Consider the following 21198-nt stretch of genomic DNA (forward strand, 5'->3'; position numbering starts at 1 on the left):
CCTAATCAACTCCGTTTTAGTTGGGGTTCCTTCGATTTTTTTAAGATTTATTCAAGAGTGAAACTTAATTGAAATACTCGTTACATCCACCCTTTTTATATTTTATATACAGTCTCCATTTCAAGACTTACAATTTTCATTTTTTTTTATTTACGAGTGCCTAAACCAATACAACCTCTATTTTGTTGTAAAGTCTCATTGTTTCAAATAAGTCGACTTTAAGTCTTTCACTATTTCGTCAACATAAGCTTTTTGTATATTTCAATTGAAAGGTTTTTACAAAATGTGAAAAGCAACCTTACTTTATGAGCATCTTGATGATGGTTATAACACTCAAATGGACTAAGGCTAAAAAATACAATTTTTCGAATAATTCATAACCAAATTTATTTTGTTTGTTTTTAAGTGCTAACACTTAGTTAGCTGAAAACCAAATTTTAATTAAAATAATAACAATACCAAAAAATGCCTTCTTTAAAAAAATTATAGCCAAAAGTAATTAAAAAATTTTTTTCAATTCTTAAATATTGTCTATTTAATAATAACATAGTAATTAATTATAATACAATGAAGTGATAATAAATTCCAACACATTTTCGTAAACCAACAATACCAGTCAAGAGTGTTTCTTTTTCCATAATCAAAAATAATAAGCATCTATTTGTTGTAAAGTAGAATGTGAAATTATATATTTTTAATATTGCAAGTTATTTAAATTAAATATAGGTTTTAATTCCACAAACAATCCAAGTTCAAGAATATATTTTATAAATGACAAACCAGTTATCTATTTGTTGTATCACAAATATACATTATTGACTGCAGTTATTTTATAATAAAATTATTATAACAACTAGAATTGTTGTTTTTTGAAATAGAAATAGGAAAAAAAGTATTTATAAATTTTTTCTACTCGTTTTTAGTTGGTATTTTCATAATGTGTATAGTTTAAATAGTATTATAATAATTAAAAATATTGTTGTCAAAAAACAAAGGTTGAGTATAAAAAGAAAAAAATAAGTCATCTAATCGCCACAATGATGAAAAATTTGAATGATTCACCATGATTGTTCGATACTTTTCTGAGTGGTCTATATCATTAAATTAAATTCTTTTGCTTAGTCATAGTCAGTAACTTAGCACTTAATGTTTTGTTACTGTATTGAAAGCAAAGAGTGATAATAATAATAATTATTATTAAACCCAACAAGTATTTATTCAAAATCAATTAATAAATTTGTCATTATTATATGATAATACAATAACAAGAATTATTTAAGTATGTAAAAATGTTATTTGTTTTTCCTATCAAAGACTATTAATCAATTATTTAGACTGAAGGCAAATTTGCTCAAATTGTCAAGTTATTGATTCAGTGAATAGTTAAATAGCAATTAAAATAAAAACTATATTTTATTATTATAAAGAAATTTTAATTTATTATATTATTAACTATTAAAATAGTAAATTATATTTTAAAGCGAGTTACTTATATATAAGTGAGTCAAAAAGCTTAGAAATGAGTCATTTTTTCACAAGTGAGTTTAAAAGTGAGAATTTAGTTATTCAAGTCTCTTTTGAAACACAAAAAGCAACACATTACAGCAAGATTGCAAAAATAAATGTTTTGTTGTGTGCACTTATGTAAAATAACACATTACCATTTATGAGCTCTTAAAACACACACAGGTTGAGTTACCAAAGATTTGTCATCATGTTTAGGATGAAAAGTATATTCAAAGTTGGTACATTGTATATCATTCAGACTTAATCCAAATTGAACAATTTCAATGTTATCATTGATACAAATAAATCAATTCCATTACTTGAATTGTAATTCAAATTTTAATTGTTGTCTGTTGAAACAACAAAAACAATTGCAATAGATTGACAATGAACATTTAACTTCATTATTATAAAAAAACTTACATAATTTGTGAAAATAATTAATACATTAGAATATAACTACACATCTCAACCACTTTAACAATTTAAATCATCAATCAATACAGTTTATGTCAGTCGTTCTCACACCATGTTTTGTAAATTACGATTATTAAACAAATTAACAACAAAAAATATGGTTTTATTCAACAAAATACAAACAAATATTAATAATTTTTTATTTTGGAATTTGTTTCGTCATCAATAGATATTCTTCAGGTTTACTCTAGTCACCAACCATAACCAAAGTGAAAGGGTGGTGTTGTTACTGAGCCACAAGCAAGAATTAAACAAAAATAAAACATGGGGCTATTATTTGTTATATTAAAAAAGAGACCGGGGTGCTTATTATCACATCTTAAACACCACTAAAATTGTTTTTTTACTAATTATCAATTCTAATGTTTGGATTGGATGATAGAAGGATATACTTGGATAATAAACTATAAGTTATAGTTTACTGTATTATAAAGTATGTTATAATTTATAGGGGTGTGTATCACTACTCCACGAATATATAAAGCGTGTCACATCTTCAACAATTAAATGTCACTTCTTACAACCAAAGTTGTGAAACATACGTCTCTTATGCTGGAAGAGGATGAATCAAAGAAAAATCAATTCGCGCACAGACTGTCTCGCAAATCTCTTGAAAATGAACTAATTGTCACCGCTCCTCGAAGAACCATTTACACCCGTTATTCGAAAAGTGTTTTATTACACCTGAAAGATTTTTGACTTTTGCGAACTTATTGTTGTTTATTGTCGTATTAAAATTATTTATTGTAACTTTACTATTTAAATAGTTTATATTGTTGTTATGCTAAAAACAGAAAACTATTTCTAAAGTTTTAAGCAAAAAGTTAGAAAGTCTTATTATTAAAAAAATATAATAAATTAAAACCAATAATTCAGTTTTAAAAAAAAGTTTGACTTTTTTATTGGACTTGAACTAGACACAAGAAAGTGAACAAAAAAAGTAAATGTAGTGTATTAAAGGAACTCGGCCCATGCCAAACAACAGATGATCAGTTTAGTGATATTAGTTATCGGTGTAAATTCATACACAATGTTTGATGGAAAAGAATTTCTCGACTCGTGGGCGCTGCTCAACACGGCTGGGACAGACATCGAGTTGCAGAAGAACTCTACAACCAACTTTCTTGCTGCGACGTTGAGGACTTGGGACACAATCAGAGTTCAGAGATCGTCACCAATGCAGACAGGCGGACAGAATTTCTTTTCATTTGAGGTGTACTATGTCTCTGACAGGGTCAAAACTATGAGATTCAGAACCAGACTCTTCTCTGAGGAGTACAACCAGCAGACAGAGACCGAACTCAAACCATATGACTACATAGTAAAGTCGGGTGTCGCAACACGTGTCTACGTCCCATTGACAATTGCCGATGAAAAGGGAACACTCCAGACCTTCTCCATTCAGCGCATTGAAGTGACTGACCTCCCAATCGACTTCAAAATCACAACCATCGACCTACAGGCCGAGGGAGTACCAACCACCAACAAAGATGTTGTTGATGTCTCAGATGATTCTTCTGCAAATGAAAAAGAGTCTAAAGAAGCCGCGCCATCCTTGTTAGTTGCTCTGGTTGCTCTTTTAATCGCTCTTTACTTCTAATTGACTTTTTACTGTTAGTGTTATTTGTTGTATTGAAATATACATAAAATTAAAAATATTTTTAAATGATCAAAAATCAATTGTTTTATTATTAAACCTACATATAAAAACAACCATAAAATGGTCGTATACTTGGGTTTGAAGTTGTTTATGTGGTAATTAATAAACTAAATTCAATTTTATTTATTTACTTGCTCATTTAAAATTTTGCTGTTGTAAGCATTTTCACAACTTCAGAAATAGAAGGTCGTTGTACTGCGTCCTGTGCCCAACACCGTTCAACAACATCATAGACATCCTCAGACATTTCAGCCGTCTTTGGGAGTCTATGCCCATCATTGACAAATTCGGCAATTTTCCAAGGAAATTTGAAATCATTAGTTCCGTATGCTTCGCCCCATTTCAAGCACTCGTACATAGTAACTGCAAACGAGAACACATCCGCCGCCTTCTTATATTTTTCTTGGTGTAACACTTCTGGTGACATATAAGACGGTGACCCAATGCCTTTTGTGAATGTCATATTCGTCATCATCATGTTAATGTTTCTGCTTGATCCAAAGTCGGTCAATTTTCCATTCGCCAACACATCATCTTCAATTGAAACGACCAAAATATTGTCTGGTTTAATGTCTCTATGTAATATCCCATTTGAGTGTAAATATTCGACACCCCTTGCCAAGTCTGTCATTATCTTAATACGAAGCTTCATTGCAAACGGTTCCAACGGTTTGTTTCTTATCAAATCATGAAGGGATCCAAACTTTGCAAATTCAGTGACCATGCAGATTTTGCTTGGGATGAATACAGCTCCATAGAAGTGGACGATGAAGTCACTTCTAAATTTGTCGAGCATTTGAATTTCCTTTTCAAATTCAGTCAACTCTGTTTCTTCTGTTCCATTGTGGTGTTTCATTTTCTTGATCGCAACAATGTTTCCTCTGTATGTTCCTCTATACACTATTCCAAATGATCCTTCTCCTATCTTTTGTTCTTCTTCCAAATCTTCATAATCAAGTCTAGTTGATATCACTGTTTCAACTGTTATTTTGAATGGCGTTGTGACGGGCTTCCCATCTTTCATATAGAGCGAAATGATGTTAATAGTATCTTCAGTATTTGACGTGCACATAGGAAGAATATATATCTCAAATTCGCACGCTTCACCTTTTTTAAGATTGATGATATTTGGACTACTACGAATTTGGTACTTTGTGCAGCCCTCTTTCACTGTAATCTGCACTTTCATTAAAGAGTCACTCGTGTTCCCAAAACAGATCAATTCTCGACTCTCTTCTCCCACTGGAATTTGCTCAGCTTCGTCTTTAAATGTCAGTTTCGATTTATTTGAAACCAACTTTTTGTTAACTTCATATGGGAACGAAATGTTGCTTCGTTTCATCTTGAATACACAGATGTTCTTTTCTTGTTTCTTCTGAGCTTGTTTCTTCACGAGTTTGTTGATAATAACAGTCGTCAGAACTACCAAAAGAACGAGCAATATAACCACGAAGAAAACACACAACAAAATGACCCACCATACCGCCTCAGAAACACATTCAGTTCCATCATCATTCGGAGCACTCCAAAACGCACATTTGTCGCACTTTGAATTTCCTACAGAAACACACTTTTCTATTTGCGACATTTGAAGACACTTGCCATCTGTGTATACAACAGATGAATTACAAGTAAGGCATTCAGACGAACTGTCACATGTTAAACATGACTCGTCGCACTTATAACACTCTTTGTGATATAAATAAAATCCAATAGAACATTGCAGACACCCACTCACACTCGACACATCTCCTTGACATCCCTCTACTAAACTCTTGTTTTTGCACGTGTTTTCAAATGTCATGAAGTTATACACGTTACAGAGAGTACAACTTCCCGACGTTAAACATGTCTCACATTCTGAATCGCATTGGGTACATGAAAATTTGTCTCTGTAATATCCCTCCTTACATCTCACACATCCTCCGGTCGCTGCGTACTGTAAACAAATACCAACAAGCGCTTCGTTTGTGGAACATCTTCCCTCTGATACAAAAGTGCCCTCTTCACATGTCAAACAGTTTGTTGAAGTTGTCATGCATGTCTTGCAATTGTCATCGCATTTATCGCAAATGCCATTATTGTTAAAGTACCCATCTTCACAAATTAAGCACCCGTTTGATGTGGTATACTCTTTGCATTGAGGAATTGAAGTCTCGACGCACTCTCCATCAACAAGAGTGTTGCCGTTCTCACAGTCAATACAAATACCATTCCTAACTATTTTACACTTCTTAGAGTACAGTGCACAAGTCCCGTTATCCATGAACGCATAACCGTCTTCACAGACTTCACAGTTGACATCTTTACAATGACTTTCAACACACTCGTTTTTGGCATTGAACACAAACCCATTTTTACATTTGGTGCACAAACTGTTGTGATCACAATAAGCGCAGTTGGACAATTGTGTTTCACACAAGTCACATTTTGTTCCTGATTCTAAGTAATGAGAATTATCACATTGAACCAAAACACCATCTTTGTAATATTCAGACCCATTTATTTGGTAACAACTATTGTCCTCTTGGTTTCGAGCTGAATTATAACACATGTCGCACGTGGCCATATCACTCTCACACACCCCACAATCGTCCGGACATTTCAAACATTTTCCCTCTTTGAGGTTATAACCAAGGTCACATACTCGACACTCATCACTACTAGAAAACACACAACCATCACCTTTCTTCACACATTGATCGTTGTCTCTTATGTACCCATCATTACACGCAACACACTCTTGGAGTGAAAAACACTTCTTTGAACCATCTGGTTGCATTTGGCATTTCTGTGATAAGAAGTCTGCAAACTCACCAGCGTCACAAGTCAAATAGAAAACACCTTCACACTTAAATTCGCTTCCCGTGAACAGTGTTTCGGAACAAAAGAACTTTCCATCTGTCATCATGTCTTTTGTAATCACCTTTGTTTTGTTTGTAGCCTCAAAATACATCGTAACATTGTTAAAATAAAATGTGACATATCCGTCATTTCCTTCAAACTTGATTTGGTCTTGTGTTACCATAAGAACATATGGGACATTCGTTGTGAAATCAAATTCTGCTTCAGTTTCAAATTGTTTCATAACAAGACCCTCGTTCTCTTCGATTTTTGCAGTCATGTAAGATAATTCATCATCTGATATTCCAACAGTCATAAATGGCGCTGTGTTCTCTTCCAGACTCATTGGTTGTAACACACTATTTGGGTCAAAATCAAACTTTCTTGTGAAGACAAAGTCGTTAAAGAAGTTGAATGTGTCAAACCACCCATTCATTATTTGGGTAGAAAACCCTCTTCCAACTTGGATCGTTTCAATGGGTTCTGTAAATGTCAAGTTGACTCTATGTGAAACACTTTGTGGCGTTTTCAAAACATTTGAGTGTGGAACAAAGAAGCAATTTGTGTTTTCATCGTCGTTACATGGGCAGTGTCTGTAGTCGTAATACTTTCCATCATCGTTTGAATAATAATAGCGATCTTGTAACATTTTACAAATCACGGTGTTGTTAATGTCGTCTATTGGACAGTATCTTAAAAGTCCGTTGTTTGACAATGTTAATAATTTGTGAGTCTCGTTTGAATACATTTTGAAAAACGATCCTTTTACTGATTCTTCGCGCATTGTATATCCCAAAGAAAATACATCAACACAGGATTCTATATTTCCAATAAATTCAAATGTGGTTTGGTATAAACTGAACAATGTAGTTTGATTAGCTAAGATCAGTGGAGTGTCACTGTCCGTATCCGTGAGATCAAATATAATCTTTGTTTCTCCTATAACTTGTTTATTTCCAGAAGAGAGTAAGGAGGGTATTGCTTTATTGCCAAAATAGTTTCCATTCAGACTCGAATTTTTACCAAATTTAATAGTGAAGTTGGCACTAGAAAAACGAAAATAGTTGTAGAAGAATAATGTGTTATCTCCCAAGTCTAATAAACAGTCGTGGTAATCCGAACTAACACTATCAATTTCTATAATGGAGTTGTTGACATACAAATTCGAATGTGACGAATCAAAGTCTGCTTTATTAGCATATAAGTACGCTCCTCTAACAAAGATTTCTCCTTCAACATCAAAGTAATTGTTTATAATAAGATCTCCATATATTTCAGCATTATGCTCACAGTCAAAATTATTAACTTCCAATTGTCCACCTTTTTCTAATGTAAAAGTTGTGTTGTCGTAAATGTCAAAATAGTATTTGCATATTACAAGACTTCCACTCTTTATTGTAACATTTGAGAAAGAATACATTTCAACGTTGGACACATTCAATTTCGTCCCACCGGCTATTTCAAGTGTTGCCACTTCGTCTGTTCCCAAGTCATACTCCGGTTCGATAATTTGGTTTGTCACTACAATATCATTTTCACCACCAACATATAAATAATGGAATTTGGAAATAAAAGGCTTGATATCGTCCAGACTTTCAATGTCAAAACCTATATAGAGTCTATCCACTTCAATTTTTGCCTGTTTAGGAAAGATGACTTCATTACTTCCAACCCAAGTAATGAGCGTTGATACCCAAACCTCTGCATTTTCTTCAATTTCAATTTTCGAATATCTTTCAATATAAAAACACAAAACGTTCTTTGTCACAATGTCTGACTTAATCAATGTATTTGATCCTCTTTCAAGATCAAACCAATTTTTCTTTGATTGTGTGATGTTACCAGAGAATTCTAATTTACCGTTGACATAAAAGTCGTTCAAAATGTTATAATAAGAATCTTTGAATGTTAGTTTGCTGTTTTGTCTTGTTTTTCCCCCACTGTAAAATGTGACATTTGAATGAACAAAATTAATTTCAGTGTTTCCTGTCACATCAAATTCGGTGAAATTAAGTTTGCATCCATCAAACGTAACTGTCGCGTTTTCTCCCGTTCGAAAATCATCAGTTGATTTATTCGAGTGCAAATTTATCAATACAGATTTGGAGTTGTCAAGAAATTCAGCGTATTCCAAGTTGTTTGTTTCAACATCTTCAAGTTCTAAAATTGAATTGTTGTACATCTGAATATCAAGTTGAGGAATGGTCTTGTTTCTGATAATCAACTTCGATGTGTCGTAAACATAAAAGTCCATGTAATCATTATGATTTTGAAGAGTGAAAGTCGAGTTATAAGAAATGGAAATATAATAACTCTGATCAAGGGTTAAATTGAAAGGTAAAGTTTCATCATTATAATTATAAAAACAAATTCCGTATGTAATGACGGTCACATTATTACCAAATTTACAAGTAGCTGTGTCAAACGTCATGTCTGATATTTTTAAGACGACATTGTTGCCAGTTTCTAAATTGTAGTGACACTCACCATTTTTATATTTTGTTCCAATTGTATCTTGAGTTGTAAAGTTGTCTCCAAAAACAAGAGTTGCATTACTTGTTTCAAGTACAAAGTAAGTATTTATCAAATTATTCTTTTCAATCATTTCTTCAAAGCTAATAGTGGGTGAGTCGTACATAATAAAGCTTGTTGATTTGATTGTTGAATTGTATAATGACAAATAAGACGACCCTTCCAAAACTACATCAGCGAATACATCAGATCTGTATATTTTAAGGCGTGATTTGTTGCTCAGAGTCGATAAATAAGTTATTTCCGAGTCGTATATCTCCATTGTAGAATTGTCGTATAACGAAAATTTGAATGACTTTTGATTTGATATTATTGCAGACGCATTGTCATGTAATGCAACTCCTTTGTTATAAAAAGTATCATTTAAAACGTACTTAATATTCCCATATAAATGGATTGTATTACACATATCACAATTTTGAAACATAGGATCATCTATATTAATAAGGTCTGGGAGGTATGCTACATTGGCTCCTATTACACTGTCTGTTCCAATTGTATAATTCGAGTGATTTTCTTTAAAATAGAACTGTTCAAAGAACACAAATGCATTTGCTCCAATTGTTAACTTGGCATTTTCAGAGAAATATTCCCAACTGAATGAATGACATTCAGAACTTTGTAAACTTTTGTTTATATTGGATTTAAGAAGTTGTGGCGCTCCTTCTCCGTTACATCCATACACATTGCATCCGTCTTCCATTACTATTTCCGAGTTATCATAAAGGTTCGTGTCAAAAAAGTATCCATGCCATATACCCATTCTATTAGAAACCCTTAGTTTTGACTTATTGTAAAAATTAATATAAGACTTTTTTTCATCAACATCATTCCCCGCACCCAATTTTGTATTTCTCTCTTCACTGGGATTATTACTAGAAAGATATGTAGTTGCTATTCGAGAATCATTCACATGAATCTCAGTTTTATCATAGAGATTAAAGTCTTGTGCAAACACTACATTAGAATTATTCAGAGTGAGTTTTGAGTTGTTGAACAAGTTGCCTTGAATACCAGAAATAACGCCAATGTTTAGACTGGAACCATTGACAATAAACTCTGCATTGTCTCTCAATATTATAGAAAATAAGTCGTATGTAATTTTATTCTTTGAATTGTATATAATTTTTGAATTGCCCCCAATTTCAAATCCATTAATGGTAATACCAAAATGTGTCTGGAAGTTATCGACTTCTGTGTTCACTTCGAATGGGAAATGCCACACGTAAATGAAGAGAAGAGTATCATTCAAACTTTCTTGGAACTCTTTGTCTCCCCAAAAATTGAATGTGGCGATCTTTGAGCCGTTGCCGATCGTTAAATTTCCATTCGTGGTGTTTCCAAGATTCAAAAATCCAACAGTAGAATTCTCCCCCACTGTTACATTGCAGTTATTATAATCAAAAAATATTTCTTGGTATATAGCATCCTCAAAACTCACATCACAATCAGTGAATGTCAAATTTGTAATTGGCAAACTTAACTTGAAGTTTGTCGTGTTTTGAATATAAACAGTTGAATTTCTTATGTTGATCTGGTTGTTAATTGGCCAAATTCCATCAATGGTAATCGCACTATTTTCAATTTCACAGAGGTGTTGTGTAACGAAACTTGTATTGGACGAACAAGTCAAATTGGCATTAGAAATAGCTATGGTCTGATTTCGAATAACAATTTCTAGTAAGTGCATTATTACATTTTCTGGGTTTGATGCACTTCCTTTAATACCAGAAAACAACTTAAATTGTTTTAAGGTATTGTTCATTTGAGTTTGTTTCTTTTCCTTTTTGAAGGCTCCCAATTTATGTTTTTGTTGCGCTTTTGTTGTGTAAAGATGCTTTGACTGAAATGATGATAATTGTATTGAACTATAATCTGGTCTAATGAAGTTAACAACAATAGAGTACAACGGAATCAAATATGTATTTGTCAAGTCAAATTTAGAGTTAGTAATTGAAACGTCGTCATTGTAAATTAACGTGAAGTTATTAGATGTAGTCAGCTCCGAGTTATCAGAAAATGTGAATTTTCCTACTACAAATAAAGGTGATAATCGATCGAAAAAAAGAGTAGTATTCTCGCATGTAAAATTGCCATAATCTAAGACCCCACCTTCATTCACAAAGTTTATGATACTGTTTTTAATTATAATATTTGAAAGACTGACAATTGGATTTGAATTTAGCATTAGCAATTTTACGTTTTCTATTTCCAACTCCTTTTCAAATATGTAAGAAGCGTATGGAATTACAATGAATCCATCTTCATTTACATTTTTAGGGTAACTATTTTGGTTAGTATTTTTGACACTTCTTTTGTTTTTATGGTTTTTATGTACACCCTTTGTTGGGTTTTTACTCTTCATTATGTAATTATCGACACTGTCTTCGCTGTAAATATAGTCAAAGAGATAAAACTTGTTGTAATTTGTAAATGTAAGAATTGCATCACTGTATTTAATAAGTAGTTTTGAACCATTTGTAAATACATTAGAATCCAAGTCGAGACTAACTTCATCTTCCACTTCAACAATAATCGGTCTTCCGTTTTTCTCAATACAGTCTTGTGTTAATGTAAAATTAAAGTAATTCAAGATGATGTGGTCACAATGATGCTCACCACGACACGAGTTTGCATAAGTTCCATTGCATAATTGAGATTTGGGGTAACACACACAAGTGCTTACACAACACACAATCAGTATAAATAGGTACACAAGTACCATCATTTGACTCTGAGTTAATAAGTTTGAAATTCAATCATAAATATTCATTTTGATCCTTGACAAAAAGAATAGACACGGTAGAAAATGTTATTTTTTTAAATATAGAATTACAATTTTTCTACATAGGTATTTTAATTATTGAGTATCATTTCCCGCAATTAGACACTTATCAGACACATAAATATCAAAAAGAAATTCAAAGTGGTTATCACATACTGTTTTTTTTCGATTTTTTAATAACAAAAGAAAAATTCTATACATTTTTTTATTAATTCATTTTAATTATTTTATTATAGTAAAAACCCGAAACACAATAATTCGTTTTTTTAATAATAGTTTGTTTTTAATGAATATATAGATTTGATATCTTCAATACTTTTTCTACAGTAAGAGGAAATATGGGGATGCTCGAAAAAAAAGGATGCTCATAACTATTGGTTAATTTCAATTGAAAAATAATAAAATTACTATTAATTTTAATATAAATTATTAATCAAAAAATTAATAAAATGAAAAAACTGAATAAATTTAAATTAATTATTTATTATTAATAATATTAAATTAATTAATATTAAGATGAGCATCCCCCTTTTTCTCAGCATCCCACTTTTTCCGTTAACTGTATGTGAAATTGGTAATTTCTGGGAAATCTTAATACTTCCAAATAAAATTTTTAAAGTTTAAAAATATCAAACTTTAAAAAATTTTTTAAATCTTTTGAAAAAAATAAATTTATAATTACAACAATACAATAAATCTTAAAATTGTAATATTTACATGTCTTTAACTTTTTTTGTCATTTTTTAAAACTATATTATAAATAATATTTTAATAATAAAATGTTAGTAAAATAATGTTTTTGATGTTTTTTTAATATTTATTCTTGTAACATAATTATAATAATAAATATAGTACTGTTTATTGAGATAATCTATTTTTCCAAATCAATATTTAATAACATAACAAACCTTATGTTATACTTATATACAATAAAACCTCCCAAGAGCGGGCATTTTTAGCCAATCAAACCTTAAAACCGCTCGATAGAGAACTGACTGTTTATTGTTTTATGTTATAATAAATCGGGATTCTTTTTTTTTTGGTAAACATTTTTTTGAATAACCAGAAAAACAAAAAAAATAATTACAAAAAATCAAAAATAAAAAATTTATTAAATAAAATAGTTGTCAAGTTGACAGTTAACAAAATTTTTTTTCAAAGTTTGTTTTAGCATAAATTACGAAATTTTAAATTAATTTAAATCTATTTCCACGTAAACTTTTTTCTGTCACACTGTTCCTTGTACCATTGTTTAGTTTCTTTTAGTTCATCGTTTTTACTCACCATCATTTTCAACTCTTCGATTCTCAACAAATATCTTTTGGTTTTTTAGGTTCTTCGAAATTGGAAAGTTCGTCGTTCTCTTCGATCAAATCTTCAATAAAATAGGTTACATCTCCCAAAAATCCTTACACCTTTCTCTCTAAAAAATCGTGCTTCCAGCAGCCAATTATTGTTTATGATGAAACATGATTGTTCCAGCAGTCGACAGCATATAATATAGCATCTCCCATATTCATTTTGAGCCAAACTGTGTTTTCCCAAGAATGGGCTTCAATGATTTATTCTGCCTTTAAATTAACAATTTTTCTTTGATATGCAACCTTAAATGAGTGTATTATTTTTGCGTCACATGGCTGGAATACCGATGTCATGTTTTCGGTATAAATTCCAACCTTATGTGTGCAAGGTTTAGTTCATACACATGCAATCCTTTTTCGTTTTGTCCTTTGTAATTATAACTGGGTTCTTCTTTAATAGTAGTAATTATGATATTCTTATAGCTTGGGGAATTATCTACTATGAGAAGAATGATAATGTTTTCTCTTGTAAATGCTTCTTCCCATTTGAGGAGCCATCAACGAAACAATTCTATGTTTATACAAGCATTAGTTTGAAAGTAGTAAATCGTTTAACGTTAATGTAATTTTTATCAAAGAACCACATTGGATTACGATACTTTCCAACAACCATAGGATTTTCTTTTTCTCTATTTAGTGAACAGCATATCATAATTGTAATTCTTTCTTTTTCCTCCTTCCCTCCATGGTTATCAGAATCACCTGACAATGTTTGGAAAATAACAACTTATAAAAAAGACCTGTTTCATCCACATTTTACATATTACTAAAAGCATACTATGTAATAATTATAACCAGCTTATCAATTTCATCCTTTTGTTTAAACAAATAAACTGAATTACTTTTTTGCATAATTTCTTTGATTTAAGTTGGTTTCTTGAGCAAAACGATGAAATCCGACCATTTCAAAGCATTATATCATCATATACATTTTGCAAAGCAGTATTTAGAATCTAAGCTCTTGACAACATTGTAACAAACTAGCGTATTATATGACTTCACAGTTTCTATAATTTTGAGCACGTTTTCTTCTGAGTCTGAATGTTTAACTTTTCTGAAAACTTTGGCATTCCCTTGTATTGAAAGCTCAATTAAACTTTCCTAGATACCATACTTTAACATCCTTAGACACTTGCGTTTTGGACATTATTGTAAATTATAGTTTATTATTTCTTTTAGTTTTTTTATTGAAGGTTTCGGGGAAGCTATTGTCCACTCTATTATTTGCTTTTTTATCAATTGATAAAAATGTTTTTGATTTTGGTAAAGACATGAATAAGTAATAAGATTATATATTTTTTTATAAAATGACCTTTGTGAGCCAAATTAAACATTGTTTAAAATCATCTTAAGGTTAACACGTGGTAATTTTTTTCTATTTGAATTATTTTTCTTTTTTCTTATTTTGAATTATTTTACATTCTAAAAAAAATGTTTTTTTTAAATTGATTAAAAATAAAACGCCCACTTTTGGGAGGTGTTATTGTAATAAAAACTACTAAAACAAATGAGTAAAAAATATTATAAAAGTTTTTATTATTTTTAATTATATTATAATTATTAGTTTTTCTAATATTAGTTATAATAGTTTTATATAAACACAATTATGAAATTAATTTTATTTTTGATTTATTTTATCTAATATGTTTAATTATTGTTTTTACTAATGTTATTATTAATAATTTATTAATACTTACAATAATAAAAATAGTATTTGTTTTAGTTTAAACCATTTCATTTTCTTCAAAAAATTAAATTAGAAAAAATCTCAAAACAACACTTTTCGATGAATGAAAAAACTCGCAAACAACTCTCATATCTCACAGACCCACAGTACAAATCACATATAATCGAGGAAGTTATAACATCAAATGTTTTAATGTATGAATATTCACTCATTGATTCTCCTATACCATCTCAGCAAGACTTTTCTACCCAGATATCATGTCGGTTGAAGACTACAGATGTCAGAGAAATATACGTTCGATATAGCTGTGACGTCATCCGTGCTATTAACGATGAAATTGGAGAGAGTTACGACAAAGAAGATGACTCGCTGAACGAGCACGATAAAAGTAAATTCTCACAGCTGATTGAGACGGTGGTGGCATGGGGAATACTTCCTGGTCTTGAAAAGGTTAAAACACTTCCTTTTGAAGAGCGATATGACCCAGAGACCTCTTTCACTCTCAAAACAACGAGAAAAACAACAAAAGAACTTCTAGAATACATCATAGAAACCTTTCTGAAGGTGATCATCAATGAGAATGTTCCAGTGTTAATGAAGCCGAGTATTATTGATGTTGTGTCAGGCATTGTCGAGTTGGGGTATAACAAAGAACTATGGAATAAGGCGAAAGAGCACTTGGATATCGAAGCCGTTACTTTGTCGTTGGTGCAACTCATGCCACTTAACAGTGGAGACGTTGAGACTGCCCTGAAAATGTTAATGTTTGATATGATCGTCAATTGCCATGGACTCCTTATCATTTTAATCCACTTTGCGAGCGGCAACATGGAACAATACATCCAACAAACAGCGTCCTTTGTGTTGACACAACTTGTTCCTGAAAATGTGCAACCACAACTCTTTATGTTCATCCTCAACAACTTCGAAAAGTACTTGCGACCAAAGTTGTTACAACAAAATCAATTAAAGCTGTTGTACTTCATCGTACTGTCTGCTGTCGACCCAGCAAAGTATTTACAGAAAATTGTAGTGAGGCCTTACATCAGCTTACTGCGGATGAACCATGACAACTTCGTTGGAGAGGCTGTCAAAGACATTATTTGGAATTTGCAGAATCAAATTGCGTACATAGAAGTGGCCAATTTGATAGACGAAAAGTTCATCGAAAAACTGGAAAAGACAAGCTTTATTGCTTCGTTGTTCCGTTTTGGTGTGAAACTAAAAATAGACGCTCCATTGAGTGAGGCGAACAAATACATCATCGAACTTTTGATATTGTACATGTCGTTGTTGGATAACTACCAGAAGTTTGAAGCGACTATAAAAGCGTCCGAAGAGGCAAAGGACCATAGTGGGGAGGTCATAGAGATGTTCAAACAGGTCGTCCCCAAGTTACCCAAAGAGGCACAAATTCAATTTTTAGAGGAAATGACATCAGAATTCACAGAAATTGAAGATGAGGGAATTGTGCTCTTGACTATCAGTTTGCTAAACGATGTCGTCTACTTCAAAACGGAGTCTTTCCCTTACAAAAACATTTTGAGGAATTTACTGAAAACACAACACTTTAGTTTGGTTTCGAATTACCTCAAGTATTTCATGCAAGAAGTTTCAAAAACGGCGTCACTACCGAATCACCAAATGACTCTTTCACAGCTGTTACCAGACATATTAGAAGTCGACGCGGCGTTGTACCCACAAATCATCGAATTTCTTTCGTTGGTGCCAAGTAGCACGACGAAAAGCACCGCTGACGAACTGTTTAGTCAAATTACAAAAGCAAAGGACGACAATTTGCCGTTGTTACTGACACAACTTCGATATGAATTGCTTGATGAGAGAAAGTCTGTTGTTAACACAGAACAAATTTTGAAGATCACAAAAGACCTTATCGCAATGGCGATGAATTGTATTCGAGAGGATTTACAGGCGCTTCTTATCACTAATTTGGTACTCTTGTCTGTGCATGTCGACATCACTGACGACATTTTAGAAGAGCTTCTTCTGATGAAAACGACGCAAAGCACTGCAATTGGGATTGAAATTTTGATTGGAGTAATTGTTCACAGGCGGGACACGATATTTGAAAAGGTACCTTCAATTTGTCGAAAGCTTTTAAGTCTTAAAGTTGCTGGAGTATTTCCTGCAATTTCGATTCTCTTTGTGTATATGATGCAACACGTCAAAAATGTCTTTTTCATCGAATCTTTTGTTGACGGGATTGTCGGCTTAATCTCATACCCTGTGCTCGAAGAAGAAGACGAACGGGCAGTCTGTCATATGCTTCGAAGCGTTGTCGAAATGGTTAACGAGAACAACGTGACAAAGGTTTTTAACTCAAAGCAAATCAGAAAAGTTCGTGAAATCAGTGAAAGAATGATCATTCGAATAAACGCAAGAGATAAAGAGGCAATGGAGTTTGTTGTTGAAGAAATCAAAAAACTCGAACAAATCATAGAGAACAAAGAAAACAACAAATTCATATTTTAAGCAGTTTTTTTCACACTAAATGACGTGTTCTGAATTATTGATTGAAGCACTTATTACCAAAGTATGTTATTTGATATATTAAACCATTATTTTCTATAACTAGTAATACATAAATACATAATATATTACTATAATATAGTTATATATATTATATATATATATAACTATATTAATAATATTACTATATAAATGTGTTTTATATTAGAACAACAAAAGATTGTGTGTGCAATATAAAATAGTGTTAATTATTAAACACAATAAGATATATAAATTATACAACAACACACCCACTTTTTGTTTTTTTGTGTTTCTCTTTGACAGGCATACTTCCAACAAGTGGATTTGGTTTTTGGTGCTCTGTTTCTTCTTGTAGAGTCTGTTCCATATCCACATTGAAATTTTCCATGAAGTCGGCAAATGTGTCAACAGCCTCTTTATTATTTTCTTCTGTCGTCTTTTTGTGGCTGTACTTGGTGTAATCCGGAACAATCGAATCATCGTCTTCGAAAGAAACAGAAGCAAGTTCCTCTGTTTCTCTTGGAACGCGTTTGTCTTGATTATCGGAAGGATTATATTTCCCAATAGGAAGTCTTTCGTTTGGGAACACATAAAACACGTCGTATGGAACGTCCATTTGTGTATTTTGGAGTTTTGTCTTTTGTTGTCAAGGAATCTTATCTTCTTTCCAAGTTTTTCACGCCCCAATTTGTATTAATTTCCTTATTTTTTTTATTTTTTGTTGATATAATAAGAAACTCTTTCAGGGTTTAGCAAGGTTTCATTGTTTTCAAAAAAACAAATTATTTCGTAGAAACTGTTTACCCGAACTGCCCGATTTTATTGGAGTATAAAACTGAAAATATATACAAAAAAATATAAATAAAATGAAAATAGATTACAAATCAGCGTGAAAACTCACCACGTTTATACCGTGTATTTGCTGGTGAATTGGCATAATTTTTGAACACAAGAAAACTCTGATTATCCTTCGCCTAAATAATAAAAAGAATCGGTAAAAGACTCAATTTGGCAAGTGGATTATCGATTTCTCTTCGTTATAGTTTGTTTAACCATTTGATGTAGTTTAGAATCTTTAGAATTTTTTTGATGCTCTATTAATATAATAACGCTACTAGTTCATAAATTATAAAGCATAGTTTAATTGAATAACAAGAGGGCAAAATAGGTTCTTTCGTCGTATTTTGCTTTTAAAAAGTGTATAATAATCCACAAAAACTTCGAATAGCCGTCACAGAAAGCCCACAAACTTACTATAAAAAGAGTGTAAAACAGCGAGTCGAATAACCAATAGTCTATTGTTTCGTTTCTTCACCAAAAAACGGAAGGTGAGGGTGTCTTCTACACTTCCTTGAAAAAATATAAAAAATGAAAATCTCTGAAAAACAATTGCTATGTCAGACATTGTAGTCCCAGTTGCTGCTGCACTCCGCTCACCCTCGTTTTCCGAAATTATGACCAACGACGAAACACCTCTCGAACAAATCTTCTTGTCCGATGTCTTCGCCGCTAAAAACTTTTTGAACCCAAACATCCACCACACTCCTTTGGAATCAAACGGCTCAATCTCTGCCGACATCGGAATCGACACATACCTCAAACTTGAAAACATGCAAAAAAGTGGCTCTTTCAAAGTGAGAGGTGTCATGAACAAATTCAACGCACTCACCATCGCAGAGAAGAAGCGCGGAGTCATCTGCGCTTCATGCGGAAACCACGGTCTTGCGGTCGCGTTCTGCGCAAAGACCTTAGACGTTCCGGCCACCATCATTTGCCCATCGTTCACATTCCCAAGAAGAGTTGAGACGATGAAACGATATGGAGCCACCGTCGAATTACACGGAAATACAACTGAAGAAGCAGAGGCATACGCTAAAAAGATGTCTGAAGACAAGAGACTTGCTTACATCGAAGCTAGAGACGACGTTTCCATCATTGCTGGTGATGGGACCATTGGTCTTGAAATTCTCAAAGACTTACCGGAGGTAGATGCTATCATAGTACCTGTAGGAAGTGGTTCTTTGATATGTGGTATTGGATTAGCAGTTAAGACTATGGATCCTCGTGTGAAAATCTATGGTGTTCAGAGCGAGAAAGGGTCATCGGCGTATTTGTCGAAGAAGCACCACGTCATCTGCAGAACACATCAAAATGAAGAGAACGAGTTGACGGACGTGGTCAATTCCATTGGTCGATTAACACTGAAAATGATTGACTCGTATGTTGATGATATCATCACCGTCAACGAAAGTGAAATCACAAAGGCAATGATGTTGATGATGGAAAGAAGTAAAGTTATTGCCGAGGGTGCGGGTGTCTTGTCTATTGCTGGATTATTAAGTGGAAGACTTCCTATTGAGAAAGGACAGAAAGCTGTTTGTATAGTTTCTGGTGGAAATGTTAATATGCGACTCCTTAATAACATCATCGATGTCGGACTCATCAACTGTGAGAGAAGCCTGAGATTCGACATCTTGTGCCCCGACTCTGGAGATGTCTTGAACGACATTGTCTCCATTGTCGCTGAACAAAAGGCACAGTTGTACGATGTACAAGTCAAAAAGAATGCCGGCATTGGAATGTGTAATGTCAGATTAGTTGTTGAAGTAGCAGATGGTGTTTACAAGAAGAGACTCGAAGATGCACTCAAAGAGAAGGGATATCAGCCAGTCTTTATCTAAGATTTTTTTCAGTAGTTTAATTATACATATATTATAATATAATTTTTAATAGTTTAAATTTATTATAAATTACTAGAGAGTTATATCGAGTAAGATAGAATGATATATTTTTAATTTAATAATAATAAATAGATGATAGAAATAATATACTAATAAGATATAGTTTAATTACATTTGTATTGAAGTCAGTTGTAAAACTCCTTTTTTGTTCCTTCGGCTTGAAGAAGCCAATATTGAAGAGTTGAAGGGGAAAGCCCCAAGTAGTTTTTGTCAACCATCAAAAGATATTCAATTGCGTTGTTTACACCCATCTTTCTTGCTAATTTAACAGCTCGCTTTTTTAACTCAAAAGCCCATTTCCTTCGTTTACAAGGAGAGCTGAAGTCATTTTTAGTCGCTTGAGATGGCGAACTTTGTCGTGTAACTGTATGCATGTATTTGTGTCGTGATATCGGTACTTCGTTGGAGCCTTCAACCACAAGGAAAAACCCTTTTGTCATAACTGGTGTGAAAGCGGAAAGGGACATGTGAATAAATAAAAGATAAATTCCATTTTATTGTGAAAAATCATTTAAAAAATCAATAGAAAGGAAAACTTTTTCTTTTTTCTTTTTGAAGGCCGAAAAGTTTTTGTTAAATTTAGAAAACTAAGGTTGTATTTTTGAAACATATTTTTAAAATATTGGTCTTAACTAATTAAGTATAAAAATATTTTTTATAAAAAAAAAGAAAAATAACAATTATAAAAAACAAATTCAAATAAACTTTGTTTTTATAATTATGATTTAGGAATGTAAAAATAATAAATAATTGATAAAAAAAAGGCAAAATAATCAATAATAAAAAAACTTTTCTGTGGGAAATTTCAATACATGAATAAACAATTATATTATTATTATAAAAATAATAATAATAAAAGTTATTGGAAAAAATAGGTTGATTTCATTTTCTGAGGAAAAAAGTATCAAATTTCAATTAATCTAATGTACCCGTTTTTCAAATGAAAAAATACGAAATTTATTCGTTGGAAATAAAATATATTCAACAGAAAAATATTATTTTTTAAAGCTAAAAAAAAATTTTAAAATAGTTTAAAAAAATATTAATATAAAACCATAATCTTAAGTATTTAAATAAAAAAATAACATAACTTT

General features: G+C 31.9%; 6 protein-coding genes across 6 annotated transcripts; 3 read left to right on the plus strand and 3 right to left on the minus strand.

Annotated features, from left to right (window-relative positions):
- Positions 1–2968: 2968 nt before the first annotated feature.
- Positions 2969–3583, plus strand: EIN_079970 (hypothetical protein; the record flags this gene model as incomplete). Its single annotated transcript, XM_004184343.1, has 1 exon — positions 2969–3583. The coding sequence occupies one exon, from the start codon at positions 2969–2971 to the stop codon at positions 3581–3583; it is 615 nt and encodes a 204-aa protein (XP_004184391.1).
- A 199-nt stretch (positions 3584–3782) lies between these two features.
- Positions 3783–8741, minus strand: EIN_079980 (protein serine/threonine kinase, putative; the record flags this gene model as incomplete). Its single annotated transcript, XM_004184344.1, has 1 exon — positions 3783–8741. The coding sequence occupies one exon, from the start codon at positions 8739–8741 to the stop codon at positions 3783–3785; it is 4959 nt and encodes a 1652-aa protein (XP_004184392.1).
- A 6210-nt stretch (positions 8742–14951) lies between these two features.
- Positions 14952–17345, plus strand: EIN_079990 (hypothetical protein; the record flags this gene model as incomplete). Its single annotated transcript, XM_004184345.1, has 1 exon — positions 14952–17345. One exon carries the CDS (start codon positions 14952–14954, stop codon positions 17343–17345), a length of 2394 nt encoding a protein of 797 aa, XP_004184393.1.
- A 271-nt stretch (positions 17346–17616) lies between these two features.
- On the minus strand, positions 17617–17979 carry EIN_080000 (hypothetical protein; the record flags this gene model as incomplete). The annotated part of the gene is made up of 1 exon (XM_004184346.1): positions 17617–17979. One exon carries the CDS (start codon positions 17977–17979, stop codon positions 17617–17619), a length of 363 nt encoding a protein of 120 aa, XP_004184394.1.
- A 778-nt stretch (positions 17980–18757) lies between these two features.
- Positions 18758–20044, plus strand: EIN_080010 (threonine dehydratase catabolic, putative; the record flags this gene model as incomplete). Its single annotated transcript, XM_004184347.1, has 1 exon — positions 18758–20044. The coding sequence occupies one exon, from the start codon at positions 18758–18760 to the stop codon at positions 20042–20044; it is 1287 nt and encodes a 428-aa protein (XP_004184395.1).
- A 185-nt stretch (positions 20045–20229) lies between these two features.
- EIN_080020 (hypothetical protein) lies at positions 20230–20571 on the minus strand (the record flags this gene model as incomplete). The annotated part of the gene is made up of 1 exon (XM_004184348.1): positions 20230–20571. One exon carries the CDS (start codon positions 20569–20571, stop codon positions 20230–20232), a length of 342 nt encoding a protein of 113 aa, XP_004184396.1.
- Positions 20572–21198: the final 627 nt, after the last annotated feature.

This window comes from Entamoeba invadens, assembly GCF_000330505.1.
Source record: "Entamoeba invadens IP1 unplaced genomic scaffold scaff_1105074725643, whole genome shotgun sequence".
Classification (NCBI taxonomy): Eukaryota; Evosea; order Mastigamoebida; family Endamoebidae; genus Entamoeba; species Entamoeba invadens.